At 37.4% G+C, this 14,216-nt stretch overlaps 1 protein-coding gene across 1 annotated transcript in view; it reads left to right on the top strand.

The window, feature by feature from the left end:
• CNTLN (centlein) overlaps positions 1–2,274 on the top strand; it is a 168,932-nt gene extending 166,658 nt beyond the window's left edge. The window contains 2 exon segments of the mRNA XM_041485556.1: positions 1,687–1,720; positions 1,723–2,274. Coding sequence (XP_041341490.1) covers positions 1,687–1,720; positions 1,723–1,787 — 99 coding nt within the window. The 3' untranslated portion in view covers positions 1,788–2,274.
• Positions 2,275–14,216: the final 11,942 nt, after the last annotated feature.

The raw sequence follows: 14,216 nt of genomic DNA, 5'->3' as shown, positions 1-14,216 counted from the left end.
AGCTGACAGGTGTAGATGTCTTCTAGAAATTTCTTAGCACACACGTAAGTTATTTATGACAGATGGAGACATGTCTGGCCAGCAAGCACCAACCCTTGAAAACCCCTTTTCCTGTAGAAAATAAAATAATACATATTGTTGTCCTTTTTCTGTAACTACAAAGTGGCAGTTGAGCAGCACTTGGGATGCCATTTTATCTCTCCACAGTACATGCCTTCTATTAACAAGACTTTTCTTTTTTAGATTTTTTTCTGACTTGTTAGCAATTATAAATATCAGTATATAGATTCGTGTCTGTATATCAGTTCAAATGCTACATTTTGTATTTGATGTGCTTTATGTCTGGGGTTTTTATTTGATTTTTTTGGGTTTTTTTATAATTTTTGATTCATGTCTATTTAGGAAACAAGTACTACTCTATCTGGCATAAGGACCATACAATTTTCTCTTTCAGATGACATAGAGAAGTGAAAAAAATTAAACTAGAGCAGCAATATTGAAGTGGAGAACTAGACAGGAGTTCTAGGTGGAAAAGTGTTGCTTTGAGCTAAATTTGTGAAAAGCAGAAAATTATGATTGGCCAGCAGCTTGTTCCACCAGCTTCTATATTTTACCTTATTTATTTATGATGGCTTTATAATGTAAAGTTATCTCTCCTTCTGAATGAGATGTTACTTTTGGTGGAGTGCTGACCCCTCACTCACCACTGGTCTCACCATGTGTTCAGTAAGCTGACAGAGTTCTGTGAAGCTGATAGAGACTTTTCAGCAGTGAAGGAAAACTGTCCTGTTCTCCTGTGGCACAGAACTGGCCACTTGGGATGGAGCTGCCATGACCACTCTTCTGTACCACCTCTAAAAATACTTCCCAGCAAACTGTGCACTGATATACCAAGATTTTGAAAGAAAACCTCTTTAAGCATTAAAGCAATGACACTGAAAAATGTACCAAATCTCCTTTGTAGACACTGGCTGTGCAAATGCATCTTTTATATCAGAGAAGTTAAAAAAAGTTTTAATTTTTCTCAGTAGATATGTCACTGCAATTTTTTGGTATCATGTTTTAGAGAAGCAGACATTTGTGTCATATTCCAATTAATGCAGTTGGAGGTTTGGGATTTTACTTTGCTTTGAGAGGTTTTTTTGTGGTTTTGTTTGTTCTGTTTTGGGGTTTTGTTCTTATTTGTTTTTTGGGATTTTTTTTTGTTTGGTTGTTGTTGTTGTTTAATTATTTACAAGGTTTTGTGTGTGAGTCTAAGGCAATTTGCTACAGCATTGAGAATTGTACTGGTAGTTCTGTCTCATCCTCCTGAGGGTAGTGAACTTATACTCATACACTACCATTTCTGCATGCCCTAGAGGTGACTGTAACCTTTTATTGATCAGCTGATTGAAGATAAATGACAGAGATGCTGGTACTGCAGTTTACATCATTAACATGGTCAGTAAAGCATGAATTGTTCAATAAGGAGTTTATCTTTTTTCATTTTACACTGCTCTTTTATCATTTTTATGATAGAGAGCAAATTTTCAGACACTAACCAGGCAGATGAACTTTAAAGATCAGAAATGTGTGTGTGGTAGTTGTCAGAACTAAGTGAAATCTGATAAAGATATTTAATAAAGGTATTTCACAAGAAAAAAAATAAAGTTTAGTGATCATTTTTCTTACTCTGTTTCTTTTCAGTTTCCTTTTGCCTCATACTTAATGGATGCTGTACTGGAAAATTAAATGAGAAGAAGAAATTGGTAGAAGAGTACAGTTCCCTCATGAAGCACACTGTATGATATTGCTAAGATTTATATTTGCAAAGTGTGACTGAAATGTGTGCTGTTTCCTCATGTCTTTCCTCTTCTCACAAAGAACTGTCAATGTGCATGTTCAATACATACACAGAAACCATGGACTAATTAATTGTTGAACAAGAGGAATTAATTAAATTCCTATTAGAAAGCAGTGTGGTATTTGATTCCTGAAGAGAAAAATTACTGCAAATCAATGCAAAGCTCGAAATTATTTTCCTTTAAATGCATTGGCAGTGAACACATGTGCAGGCTTTGCAGAGAGAGGATGTCTTTGTTATAACTAATACACATCTGTACAATTTTGAAAGAACAAAAAGCAGCCAAGTAACACCTGATTGTACTAATCAGAACCTCAGAAGTAGGATTTATAAAGGAACTGGGAATATCACTGAGATTTTGAATACCTAATTTTGTTTCTTTGTAAAGCCAAACTTTTTGATATATGCTACATGAAATGACATGCTTTTATGTTAGAAAAAATGAATGATTGCACAATAAAAATGTCCTGTGTGGAGTAATGCAATGAAAGCTGTACTTTTCTCTGAGCATACTGGAGCATAACATGTACAATGTATTTTAAAAAATACAATAAAATAAAGTTTTTTCTATTATGGTTTTTTTCACTAGTAGATCCAGTTGTTTCTCAGCTAACAGGTAGCTGCAAGCTCTCACTTGCCTTGGGGAACTAGTGCAGAGTTTTAGCCAGTTATTTCCACCAAGATTTCTCTGGCACTACTAACAAATAACTGCTGGTTCTTCACACTTTTGATCTTAGACTTTGAATTCCTCTGGACAAATCTACCTGACAAAAAATAAGACACAAGTTTCTGAGTTCATGTGTTAATAATATCTAGCTCCTATATATGTCTCATTTATTGATATCAAGTTGTTTTACAACAGATACCGTTATCCGTATTGGTGAGGAATCAGAATAAGGATTGGACTAAGTTCACTTAAATGAAGCGTGAAACGGAGGTTTTCTGCATGTCAGTCCAGTGTTTTCCTAGGATGTAGTAATGTATCTTCTAATTATGGAGTTTGCTATTTGGTGTCTCTGACAAAAGGAAGAGGTCTCTAAACTTCTGCTCAGTTGCACCTGGTGAACACAAGGGCTTGAGAGAATTTTTATTGGAATTAGAGAAAATCATGCAAACAAACTCCACCTACACCTGTAAATTAAGACTGGGAACTATCCTTGTATAAAAAAACCTGCACATCTTTAGGAATGGCTGATCAATGCAAGAAATAAGGGCCATCATATGAAATTGTGTGGTGATATATTCAAGTAAGCAAAAGGATGCCACCCACATGCAAATGAAACTGAGCTGTTGGAACTGTTTGCCTCAGGTTTTACAGAAGCTAAACATTTACATGGACTCCAATGCCAATAAAACAATGACAACAAAAATTAGGGAAGATAAATCCATCAAGACGTGGAAACCATGCTCTAATTTTGTTCAGTAATTCCAGCAAGATGTATTTGAACGTAATTTCATCAAAATGTCTATTGCAGCTTAGTGAAAAGAGCTTCAGGAGGCCAACGATCTCTGAAAATTATCCCCACTGTCTTCATTTCCACGTTGCCAAACACGCACTGGTGCAAGTCTGATCTTGATGCTGATCTTTAACACTTGATCTTTTGTCATAGTGAAAATGCAGGGAGCATCAGCTAATTCATGTAGAAAATACATCTCAAAAAGAGGGAATTTTCCAGACTGCTGTCTCTTTCTCAAATATCTTGCTTTACTGCCTCTGAAAATTTCTGTATCTCCTGGGCAGCTGGGTACAAGAAGACATCTGTTGATGCAAGAGTAAGCAAGAACACTGCATAACTAAATAACTATCTACTTCATCTGAAAAGAGAGAGCAAAATTAAATCCTTAAACCCAGCTGGAGACAGATTTATGCACAAATGTTCCTGAAACTGTAACACTGCTGTCTTTCTGAAAACTTTGCTGGAAAGTTTGCCAAATACCATTAAAATGCCTTTAAAAGATTAAGAAAGATGGTATTTTCATTAAAAAAATATTTTCTTCTCTAATTTGATATAAACAAATGAAGATGGAAATACCAGTCAACATTTTTCAGACATAAAAAGTCATGTAGTTAGAGAGATATTTGTAAGGACAACAAAAAGGATGATGCTTCAAAGAAAATAAATTTTTGCCTTTTGCTGACACAAATGTTGAGTTCTGTCTGCGATGAACATACTTGATTTTACTACTTATTTGATCTTTCTTGCACCAGCCGAACAGGAAATGGTGTCTGAAAAGATCTTTATTAGTATAAAAAGATTAAGATTCATTATTTTGGTTATATTTGATGAATATTTTTTAAATTCCCTTTCACTATAACCAAGCTCATTACACTGAGTGAGGAATTGATTCTGATTTGGGGAAAAGCATCAGCTCAACACTTTCAGATGATACTGCTAACAAAGCTAAACATTAAATATATTAAAGACAGTCTCTTTTGAACTAACTATGCCTACGGACATCCAGAAAATCCACTTAATTCTGTTTTTTCTTTTGTTAGGGTGGTTTTCCTCTCCTGGTGCTGCCTGATGCGGCCTCTAGATGGCAAACTTTCCCAAAAAATGGGCTCGGAGCGTTGATCCCTGCTGGGCTACTGTGCCAGGCAGGCCTGTCCCTCCCTCGGGCAGCAGCAGCTGGCGTCTGTGCATGTGAAATTAATGGGCTGTTTACGTATAAAAGTATTAATGGGCTGTGTCCTTACATACAGTGACACAAGTGTGAGATAACATTTATAGTCACACATATATATAAAATTTTATATGTATGTATATAGAAACGCGTGTGTGCGCGTGTGTGTGTTTATGCACACGTCCATTAAATATGAAATATGCAAAGTTGTATGGTGGTTCAGAGTTGTTTAAATGTTTAGCCCTTTCAAAAATCTTCATTATGCACTAGCAGGTCCACAGGAGGGTGTGAGAGACTGAAACGTTGATGGTTAATGTCTCAAACAATCTGGGTGTTTTGCTGTTGACGCTCAAGAAACAGCCTGTGTGCAGTGGGTGTGAGCACCAGAGGATGACCAACAAATCAACCTTTGCTTAGCAAGAAGCTGGGGTTTGAGCTAGAGAAGGGAAGAGGCTGATAAGCAGATCCTGCGAGGTGGGATAACGCTTTTAGTTCTAGCAGTGTCATCCCTTACACAACTGGCTCAGTTGTAACACTCCTCTCCCCACTCCTGCCAGGAAAAGCTGCTGGGACATTCACATTAATCATCCCTTCTGATGGAGTGTAGATGGCTCTATTATACTGACGTGAGAGAAGGGGTCATAAACCATCAAAGACCTCCAAAATGCCCCCAGAGTCATTTCTGGGGCCTTCCAGCAGAGGAATGGGGATAATCCACAGTTTTACAACATGATTCACAGTTTTGCATCAGACAGTGTAAAAGCCCCCATCCCAGGGGAAGTATCTGGGTGTTCCACCTGAACTTGAGTGTATGTTAACCCACTGAAATTTGTTTTGTGTGGTCTTCCCCTACCCCAGATCAATAAAGACTGTGGCCATCACTTCGACCAATGGACATCAAAATTGGAACAATGAAGTCTCATTGATGGATCCACAGGTGGTGATGCTTTTCTACCATTGTCCCTTCTTTCTCTTTCTTTCTCTCTTTCTTCTAATTTTTCTCAAAATATATTGTAAGCCAGACTAAAAAATTCCAGTCAATGCCTTAGGAAGTTCCTTGTTGTGTCTGGATAGGTTGAAGCTGGCTAATTGTAGGTTCGCTAAGCTCAAGTTTGTGAAGTGCCTTAATTACTTTGTTGGTGTTTTAAAATTTGCCACATTGCCCAGGGTGGATTAAACAACACTCCCCTAAACCTGCTGAGGTTTAGGGGAATAACTGAGAGCCACCAAGATAATCTGGGACTGGAGCACCTTTCCTGTGAAGAAAGACTAAGAGAGTGGGGGTGATTCAGTGTGGAGAAGAGGAGGTTCTGGGGAAAACTTAGAGCAGCCTTCCAATGTGTAAAGGGGGCCAACAAGGAGGCTGGAAAGAAAGGCTATGTTGTAGTAGCAGGACAAGGGGGAATGGCTTAAAGCTGAAGGAGAATGTGTTTAGGTTAGATATTAGGAAGAAATTCTTTACTGTGAGGATAGTGAGGCACTGGCACAGGTTGCCCAGGGAAGTTGTGGATGCCCCATCCCTGGAATTGTTCAAGGCCAGGCTGGGTGGGGCTCTGAGCAACCTGTGGAAGGTGTCCCTACCCATGGAAGGAGTTTAGAATGATGATCCTTAAGGTCCCTTCCAACCCAACCCATTCTATGATTTTGTACTCTAAAATATAAAAATGAAAGTCAAAGTATCTGGTAATCGTCACTTCTCACAGTATGTTTCTGAAATGCCATCTGTTTAACCCACACAAATCCTAATTTACCTCGACAGGAATAAAGATACGAGTCTTCCTAAATGTAGATCTCATACAAATGAGATCCATTTTCTTCTGTACTGAGGATTCTTTGTTAGAGAAGGCACTGTGTGTATCTCCCATGTACCTCTGGACTTCCTCACTGTCTGAATGGGTTGCAGTTTTCAAGGCCAGGTATTCTAAATGAGACTGAAGTGTAAGACCTAAGAGGAGGAGGAGTTCAGGGAGATATTTAAAACATCTCAAAGTATTCATATAGCCACCATTAGTATCTCATTTTTTGTATTCTTGAAAGAAAGAAACTTGATTGAACCATTATTTTTTATCTGTAGTGTCTGTGTTCTCATACATAGAGTAAGGATCTAGTTTTGAGGTTTTCTGATTTGTGATTTGAGAATTCGCAGTGTGTAACTATTTGAAATATCTTGTAACATAGTAAGTGATTGAGAGATCTGAAAACACTTATTGGCTTCTGCTATAATCACATACTTAGAAATTAATTAGTGTTGCTGGCTATGTTAATATTTGCTTTTGTCTTCAGGATTGCAGAAAGGCTGTGGAGTCAGGAAGGTCTGAATTTTAATTCTGTTATACCTTCAGCTAGGTTAATTCTCTTTTCTGTTTCACTGCTACAACTGAATTAATATCTAGCTACACTCCAAGCTAAATATCAGAACAGGGAAAACAACAGCTAATTTCCATAGTTGTGTGCTATTGTACACAGTTTGTGCATCACCATTGGATTGCCTTATGGGATTTAAAATTGATATGTCACTAGTATTTGAAGGGAATATGACTCCAAATGGGTCCAGAGCCAGATAAGCAAAGGGTATAGCTCTTTCAGGATATTTACTGAGTATCTTGGTTTTTAGGTGAAGATAACAACCTTTCTGATATAAGTGGCGAAGTATTCACATCTTGCTCAGCTACGTGTAAGTCCAGCATTCTGTGAGGGTTACTTTACAGCATGTTTAACAGGTTGGGGAAATGTAAGGCTCCTGTCTTTGTGAAAGAATTAGCTTATCAGATTAAGAGCCTATTCGGAAATCTCTATCAGACAGTATAAAGAAGAGGTTCAAGTGACTCTGACCTATTGAACCTATTGCAGAACATAGATTTGACATTTTCTGGTATAGGAAAACTCCCTTGGTAAAGGAATCACACAACACTGTCTGTAATTCAACAAATCCTAGATTTTGAGGGATGACAGATTTTCTTTGTGATTGTTTGTTGTGGAGGAAAACTTCAATTTGTATTTAAAAACAGTAGTCAACCTGGGCTGAAGACATTATGTGATAGAGAACCCAGCAGAGTAGCTCTATGATCAAGAATTCTTGCAGCTCAAAATTTCCAATTGAAATTTTCTAGATTCAGTTTAAAATTTTCTACATTCAGTCAACCTGGGCTGAAGACATTATGTGATAGAGAACCCAGCAGAGTAGATCTATGATCAAGAACTCTTGCAGCTCAAAATTTCCCTTTGAAATTTTCTAGATTCAGTTTAAAAGCCTGGTATTTATGAATGTCAAACAAAAAAAAAATTAAAAAAAAAAATCCCTTCACACTGGTAATGAAGGCTGTGAGCTAGACAGAACTTAAAAGTCATGATGTGTGTGTGGGGACAAGGGCATCAGTGGACCTCAAGCCTTACAATGCATCTTTGATGTATCTTTGCACATTGCTTATTCTGCAACTTAAAACTTTGCTTATTCTGCAACTTAAAAGTTTTTAAAAACTTTTAAAAATATCTGTCAAGTAATAACCTCAGTATGTGATGATAATTATTGAAAAAGTTGTGCTATTTCCTTATTCTCTTTGATCTTTCTCTAGTTATACATGCACAGACTACATTTACCCTCTTAGCCACAACTCTGTGTTAGGAACCCGTGTTGAACTGGTTTTTTCAAGGGATTAGCCTTTATTTTATAAGGATTTTTTATTCTGTTGATAACCACCCATCAGAAATAACCATAGCCAACAGGAGCTCTAACTATAGCTTATCCATGTGAAAATCAAGGTTTGAAGGTGTCAGTTAAAAATGTAATTATTTTTATACTAAAAATACTGATTTTTTGGTATGATCTACCTTTTGTGAGCACAAATTGGAGAATAATGTTGACCTTCTAGAAAAGCTTGGGTGAATGGTTGGCTGAACACTTATTTATGTAACTATCTCTATTAAATTTAATTTGAGATGTTCATGTAGTGAAGCTGCTGATTCTGAGCTTGTTTTTAAAATTAGAATTTTTAACTTCTGAAGAAAAATAATACATGAAAAATGAAATCAGTTGTTGTACTAGCAGAATATCACATATATCAGAAATTTTCTGATTTGGGGAGTGCAATTTTGTGTTCTCAATACTGCCTGCCCTTGAGCACCTGGCTCAAGATAGGAATTTTTCTTGTCAATTTCTCTGTTTTCATGCATGTTTACCCAAGCCTAAGAAGCCTGTGAGGCTACTAGCTGGCACAAGATCTAGCTCTGGAGAACTGTGTGTTTAGAACAGGACAGGTTGATGTTCTGACACAGATACTGTACGAGCAGGGGCTCACCCACTGGCCTCCCTGGGCCCTGAAATGTGCTCTCTCCAGGAGCAGTCTCCTCCAGCAGCTGGATCCAGGAGCTGTACGAGCAGGCTGCTGACAGCCGTGCATTGAGTGACAGTCTGCAATCATCAGGCAGCTGAAGTGATGGTCCCTTCCTTATGGAAGAAATTTCCATGGTTAGTCAGTTCAAAAATAAAATAAGCAGTGATAATTCTTTAAATATTTTGCCAATAAAATTCTCTCCTTCAGAGGAAGTTTTTAATGGGGCTTTCTATGGAAGGAAATGGTCACAGAGTAAGTTCTCAGCCTTCTAATATGGGCGCAGCCATTCCCTCCAGATAATATAGACTTCTCCAAACAATAAATGGACAGGGAGAGCATTGTTTCCAACTGATATGGGCTGCCACTAAGAGAAATAAGAGTCAAACGATCCTTTATTTTTTCAGAACATAGAATTTCTCAGATCATTGTGATCCTCTTCCTTTTCTGTTTATCACTTGCAATTCTGCAATTGGATTTAAAAACTAATTCTTCTACAAGATTTTTAATTAGTGTGTATTGGACAGATGTGCTATAAACTGGGAGAGGTAAATTAGGAACTGAAGTATTAAAGCATCAGATTGCTTTTTTAGGTAAATGACCTTGTGTCTAACACTGGATGGCTCTGAAGTACACACTGTAGAGCCAAGTAGGGTACAGGAAGTGGCTAAGTTCCATTATAAAGCTTAATTCTGCATGGAACTAACTGGATAAGGGGTTTTCGTGGTATTAACCTCTCCCAAAATAGTATCTCTTTAAGGTGCTATGCAAAGAGGATTTGTGAGTCGTCTGTGAGGCCTGATTCAGAATTTATCTTGGCATTATGACAGAAACTTAGCAGGCACTTGATATAGTGACAATTTAAAAATTTATATTGAGACTTCAAAGCAGAGTGCAAACTCTATCCTTACTCCGTGCAGGCTAAGTTTCTGTCTGGTTTCATGTGAAGCTGTCTTACCTACTGACTGATATTTGCAGTCTGTTGAGAGTTGAATACATGACTCCTATTTAAGAGGGATATTTCAATGGTCATTAATATGAAGGATTTGCAATGGTGCAATCCAGATGAGGATGTGAACTGAGCATGTGCTGAATTTAAAGCAGAGGAGAAGTCCTCTGGATATTAAACATCCTCTTGCCTCAGAGCTGACCATGTGAGAAGGATGAAGAATGAAGAATGATGCTGCAATGCCAGTATCAGATGGTCTCCTTCCTGCCTTCTCATATCTGTGCCCACTGTGTATTCTATAGAAGAAAAGTCTCAAACCGTTCCATTTTGGGGCGATTTTGAAGAAATCATTTTAAGTTTTGCATTTTTCTTATTCTTAGAATTTCTGTGTCTTCAGAAGTCTTGTGTTTAGCAGAGCAATAAAAGGGCAGGATCCCTCCTATTCTGTACATGTCAAAGACCTTGTCAAGTTCCTTGTCATTTGCTATGACACAAAAGCCATCTGCAGGAGATGGGCTGCTTCCTTCATGTAACTCCCTTAAAAAAAAAAAATCACAATATTTCTTGGTGTTGCGAGGAATACAAGTATGTTCTGTGTTTTATTTTCTTTTTGAAACCATAATGATTAATTTTTCGTCTTGTCCTTAACTACGTGCTGTTAATTTTGATGCTTTGGAATATGATCCTATATTTGTCAGAGATACATAAAGTAACAGAGACTGCTCAGTTCATGCAAAAAAAAAAAAAATCATTTTCCTCAAACAGTAAACACAGCAGTAATAAGATTAAGATTATAATTTTTATAGCAATCATTACCTGGATAAGGTCTTCCAGCTTCCTGTTTATGCAAAGTTTATTTTGTAACAACTTTTCAGTGGCCTCCAAAATATGTTCTTATTTAGGACTTCAAAGTGGGGATGTTCTGTGTTGGTGACATAAACTAATCAAAGTCTAAATTTACCACCACTGTCCACAAATCACTGAGATCAGTAGGATTTTAGCTTGTGTGATGGAGACTGGCACATGGCAGCAGCATCTGGAACCGTACTAGCATCATCTGGCTAGTAATTAATATTTAAACTCACTGATTAAAGCAAACACAGAGATGTAAAGTAGTAGAAGGTCTAGTAGTGTTTATGTCTTACATCCAAAAACTGACTTTGGGCAACAGGACTACTGTGTCCATGCAGAGGTGTGGAATGAGTCAGTTGTAGTCCAAGACAGACATAAAAACCAGAGCTCTGTTTTCCAGTGCTGCACCACACCGACCACAGGTCTTAATCAGATATGACAGCCTGTGGAGATCCTCTTTCCAATGGGCACCCACGCTGCTTTTCCTACATTTTAATTCTCCTGTTGTGCTGTGTTGTTGCAGTCTCCTGTGTTGGCAGGTTGTACATTAGATACCTAACTTAGAAGTCTAGAGATTGCTTCAAATCTGTGTTCAAAGAGCTGGAAGTTGGTGCAGATGCTATGAAAAGGATGGGAAAACTGTCCAACAGGGAGATAAACTTAGAAGCACTTTTTAGTAGCTAAGAATTTGTCTCTTACAAGCAGTTCAAAGAAAAAAAAAAGCGCACAAATATAGAATACGGTTTTTAAATATATATATTTATAAAATTCATAAATTGAGATGAAAACATGTTATAACATAATTTTTATATTATCCAGCAATAAATTATAAAATCAACAACTCATTCCTTCACTTCCTACTCCTTCAAAACTTTGTAAAAGTTTTTTTGACAGTGACAAGTTGGCTATTCACTTTTAAGCTCTATTCTTCTGAAACCTGCCGACTGAAAAAACAATAGTGACTCATTGTTCTTGTGTGTGGTTCTTTGTTGCACAATATTTTTTGATAGTGTGTGAAATGCCAAGTACTTGAAGCAAAATAAATATGCCCCTCCTTATGGTCTGTAGTTTGAAGCCATAAATCCTGAAACACTGCTAAAACATCAGTGATTTTCCTATGAGTGAATGAAAAGTGTCTCACCTTTTCATCAGCTGCTGATGTCCCCAAATAAACACTTACTTGCCTAAAAGGAAGTGTAGATGGATAGAAAAACAAGTTTTCCTTCTTGTGAAATATCCAATAGCATTTATTTCACAGGGGTTACACAGAAGTCTATCAAACTAGGGAAAGGAAAATAAATCAATTGTAACATGTCTATAGATTGTGCCACAAAATAATCCTGATCGATGCTCATGAAATTTTCAGTGTAGTTCAACCCTGAGAAGCCTTAAATTGTTTCCAACATTGCAGTGGTTTATATATCATTTTTATTGACTTAATGAAATATACATGTGTACATCCTTCCTTGCCTGCCCTTGACTCTTCCTAATGAGCTCATCTCTTTGTAGCTTTCATTTGCCATAAAAACCACCTCAAAGCAAAAGGAACAGCATAAATAACTTGCTAACTACTGGGAGTTAAACTTGATATTAAGATGTATTCTCAGTATTATATATATTCTAGACTTCGTACAGTCGCCCATTAAAGCTATCTGTCCTAACCTTGCTTATGATAAAATGATATTTCACTGAAAAAAAAAAATTCTTTGATAAAATTATTTGTCCACAATTATGTTTATCACCCATCTTATTATTTACTGCTTACTAATATTTATATTAAAATTTTATGACCCACTGCAAACCCAAGAAAACAATCAGCAAGAAGAGGCAATTTTTAATGAAGAATAGGACTAAGCTTTAGGTGTTGATTCCTAATCAAATTCAAGTCACAGGAGAAATGATTGTGTTCATTTTGAATATGGAATAATGAATTTAGGGAACCAAAAGCAGCAGTGTATACCTTGCTGGTTGTTCAACCCACAAATAATGTTCATTTACACCATGGTTTTGATACTAGAGATACCAGAAGGGGAAAGTACGAAGAACATAATTAATTTGTCTAAATTCTGATGGTATTGCTATATTAGGGTAAATTCATCGCTGTATTTTATTTGCCTTCTTCACCATACTTTCTGTTGTGCTGTGACACTGTTTTTGCCTCCAGTGTCTGGCGCATAAGTGCCACAATTATACAGCATTTTCCATTGACAGAGCTTATCTGAGCACATATATGAACACTGAACATACTTGGCTGATGTTTGTAAATGTGCAAATTTTATTTCTTGGTTGATTATCTTGGTTAGTAAGAATTGAGAGAGAAAGAGGGAGCAAGAGGAAGTTACCGTGTTTGATCTTCCCAAGTCATTGCCAAATGTGATGGGACCCTGCATCACTGGGGATGACTGAATACCTGCCTACATGGGAAGTGGTGAATTAATTCCTGATTTTGATTTGTTTGTGTGCACAGCTTTTGCTTTACTTATTAAACTGTTTTTGCCTCAAGCCATGACTTTTCTCACTTTTACTCTTCCAATTCACTCCCTCATCCCCCCAGGGTGGTAGTGAATGAGCAGCAGCTTGGGACTCAGCTGCCCACCAGGGTTAAACTTGGCACCTGTCTTCTTCAGATATTGTTTCTTTCAAATTGGATGCTCAGTTACAGAGTGCTGTGAACCCTTGCGTAGCTTCATTACAGACTCTTGACTTCCTGCCCCTGACAATGTCTTACTGTTCTGTCAGAAATGCTTTGTGTTCACCCCACCTCACCTGATCCATGACGGCTCTGAACTTCTTGTCCCAGAATCTTCCCCTGATCTGCTCTCGATAGTTGTTCAGGCCTTCAAAATCATAAGACTGTTTCTTTTTTAATGAGGTTAGCCACATGCTCTTTTTTGCACTTTCCTTAAAATTGAACTTTTTTCTTATATTTCACTTTTTGTATGGAGTACTATTGCTGGTTTCATAGAATTCAGTCACCATTGCCCAACAACTAAAAGGTATTTAATTTATCCTGTGCTTCAAAACCAAATATCATCCTTTATTCTGCTTGCAAAGTGAGGTTTTGTTTAAATTTTTTCCAACAGCCATGTTTACAGGCCCAAAGCCTGTACTCATCTGAACAGATTTTAAACTATATTTGGGGTTTTAGCTGCTCCATCTTTCCAAAATGAATTTTTTTCCTCTGTACGTGATGACCAGGCAGTGTGGTTTTACAATCTCCCTAAACCAACAGACTAACTGGCTGCCATTAAAGGTAATGATCTCTCCATTACTTCCCTGCTTTGGCTTCACATCCTGCTACTGTCCATGGCCTGGTGCTAGCAGCTATCTAGATAAATGAAAACTCAACCTTTTTTCTTTTCTTTGGCACCTTTCCACCTGTGTAAGTTTCCTGATCCAGACTGTTGTACAGATGCAGAAATCCAGCCTGTCATAGCAGGCCTGGGGAGGAGGAAGAAGTGTCAGAAACTTTATGTCTTAATCTTTCCACTAGAGGTCTGTTTACCTGGTGCTCACCTTGTACAGCAACATGCCCCATCCAGATTCAGATGTAATACTGAGCTTCTAAATTTCAGGATTTTCTGTGTGGCAAGAATGAGAAAATGGACCGGATTCTTTT

The sequence above is a fragment of the Pyrgilauda ruficollis genome, unplaced genomic scaffold, assembly GCF_017590135.1.
Source record: "Pyrgilauda ruficollis isolate IOZ18807 unplaced genomic scaffold, ASM1759013v1 scaffold71, whole genome shotgun sequence".
NCBI classification, from domain to species: Eukaryota; Metazoa; Chordata; class Aves; order Passeriformes; family Passeridae; genus Pyrgilauda; species Pyrgilauda ruficollis.
This window is presented reverse-complemented; position numbering and strand designations above follow the sequence as displayed.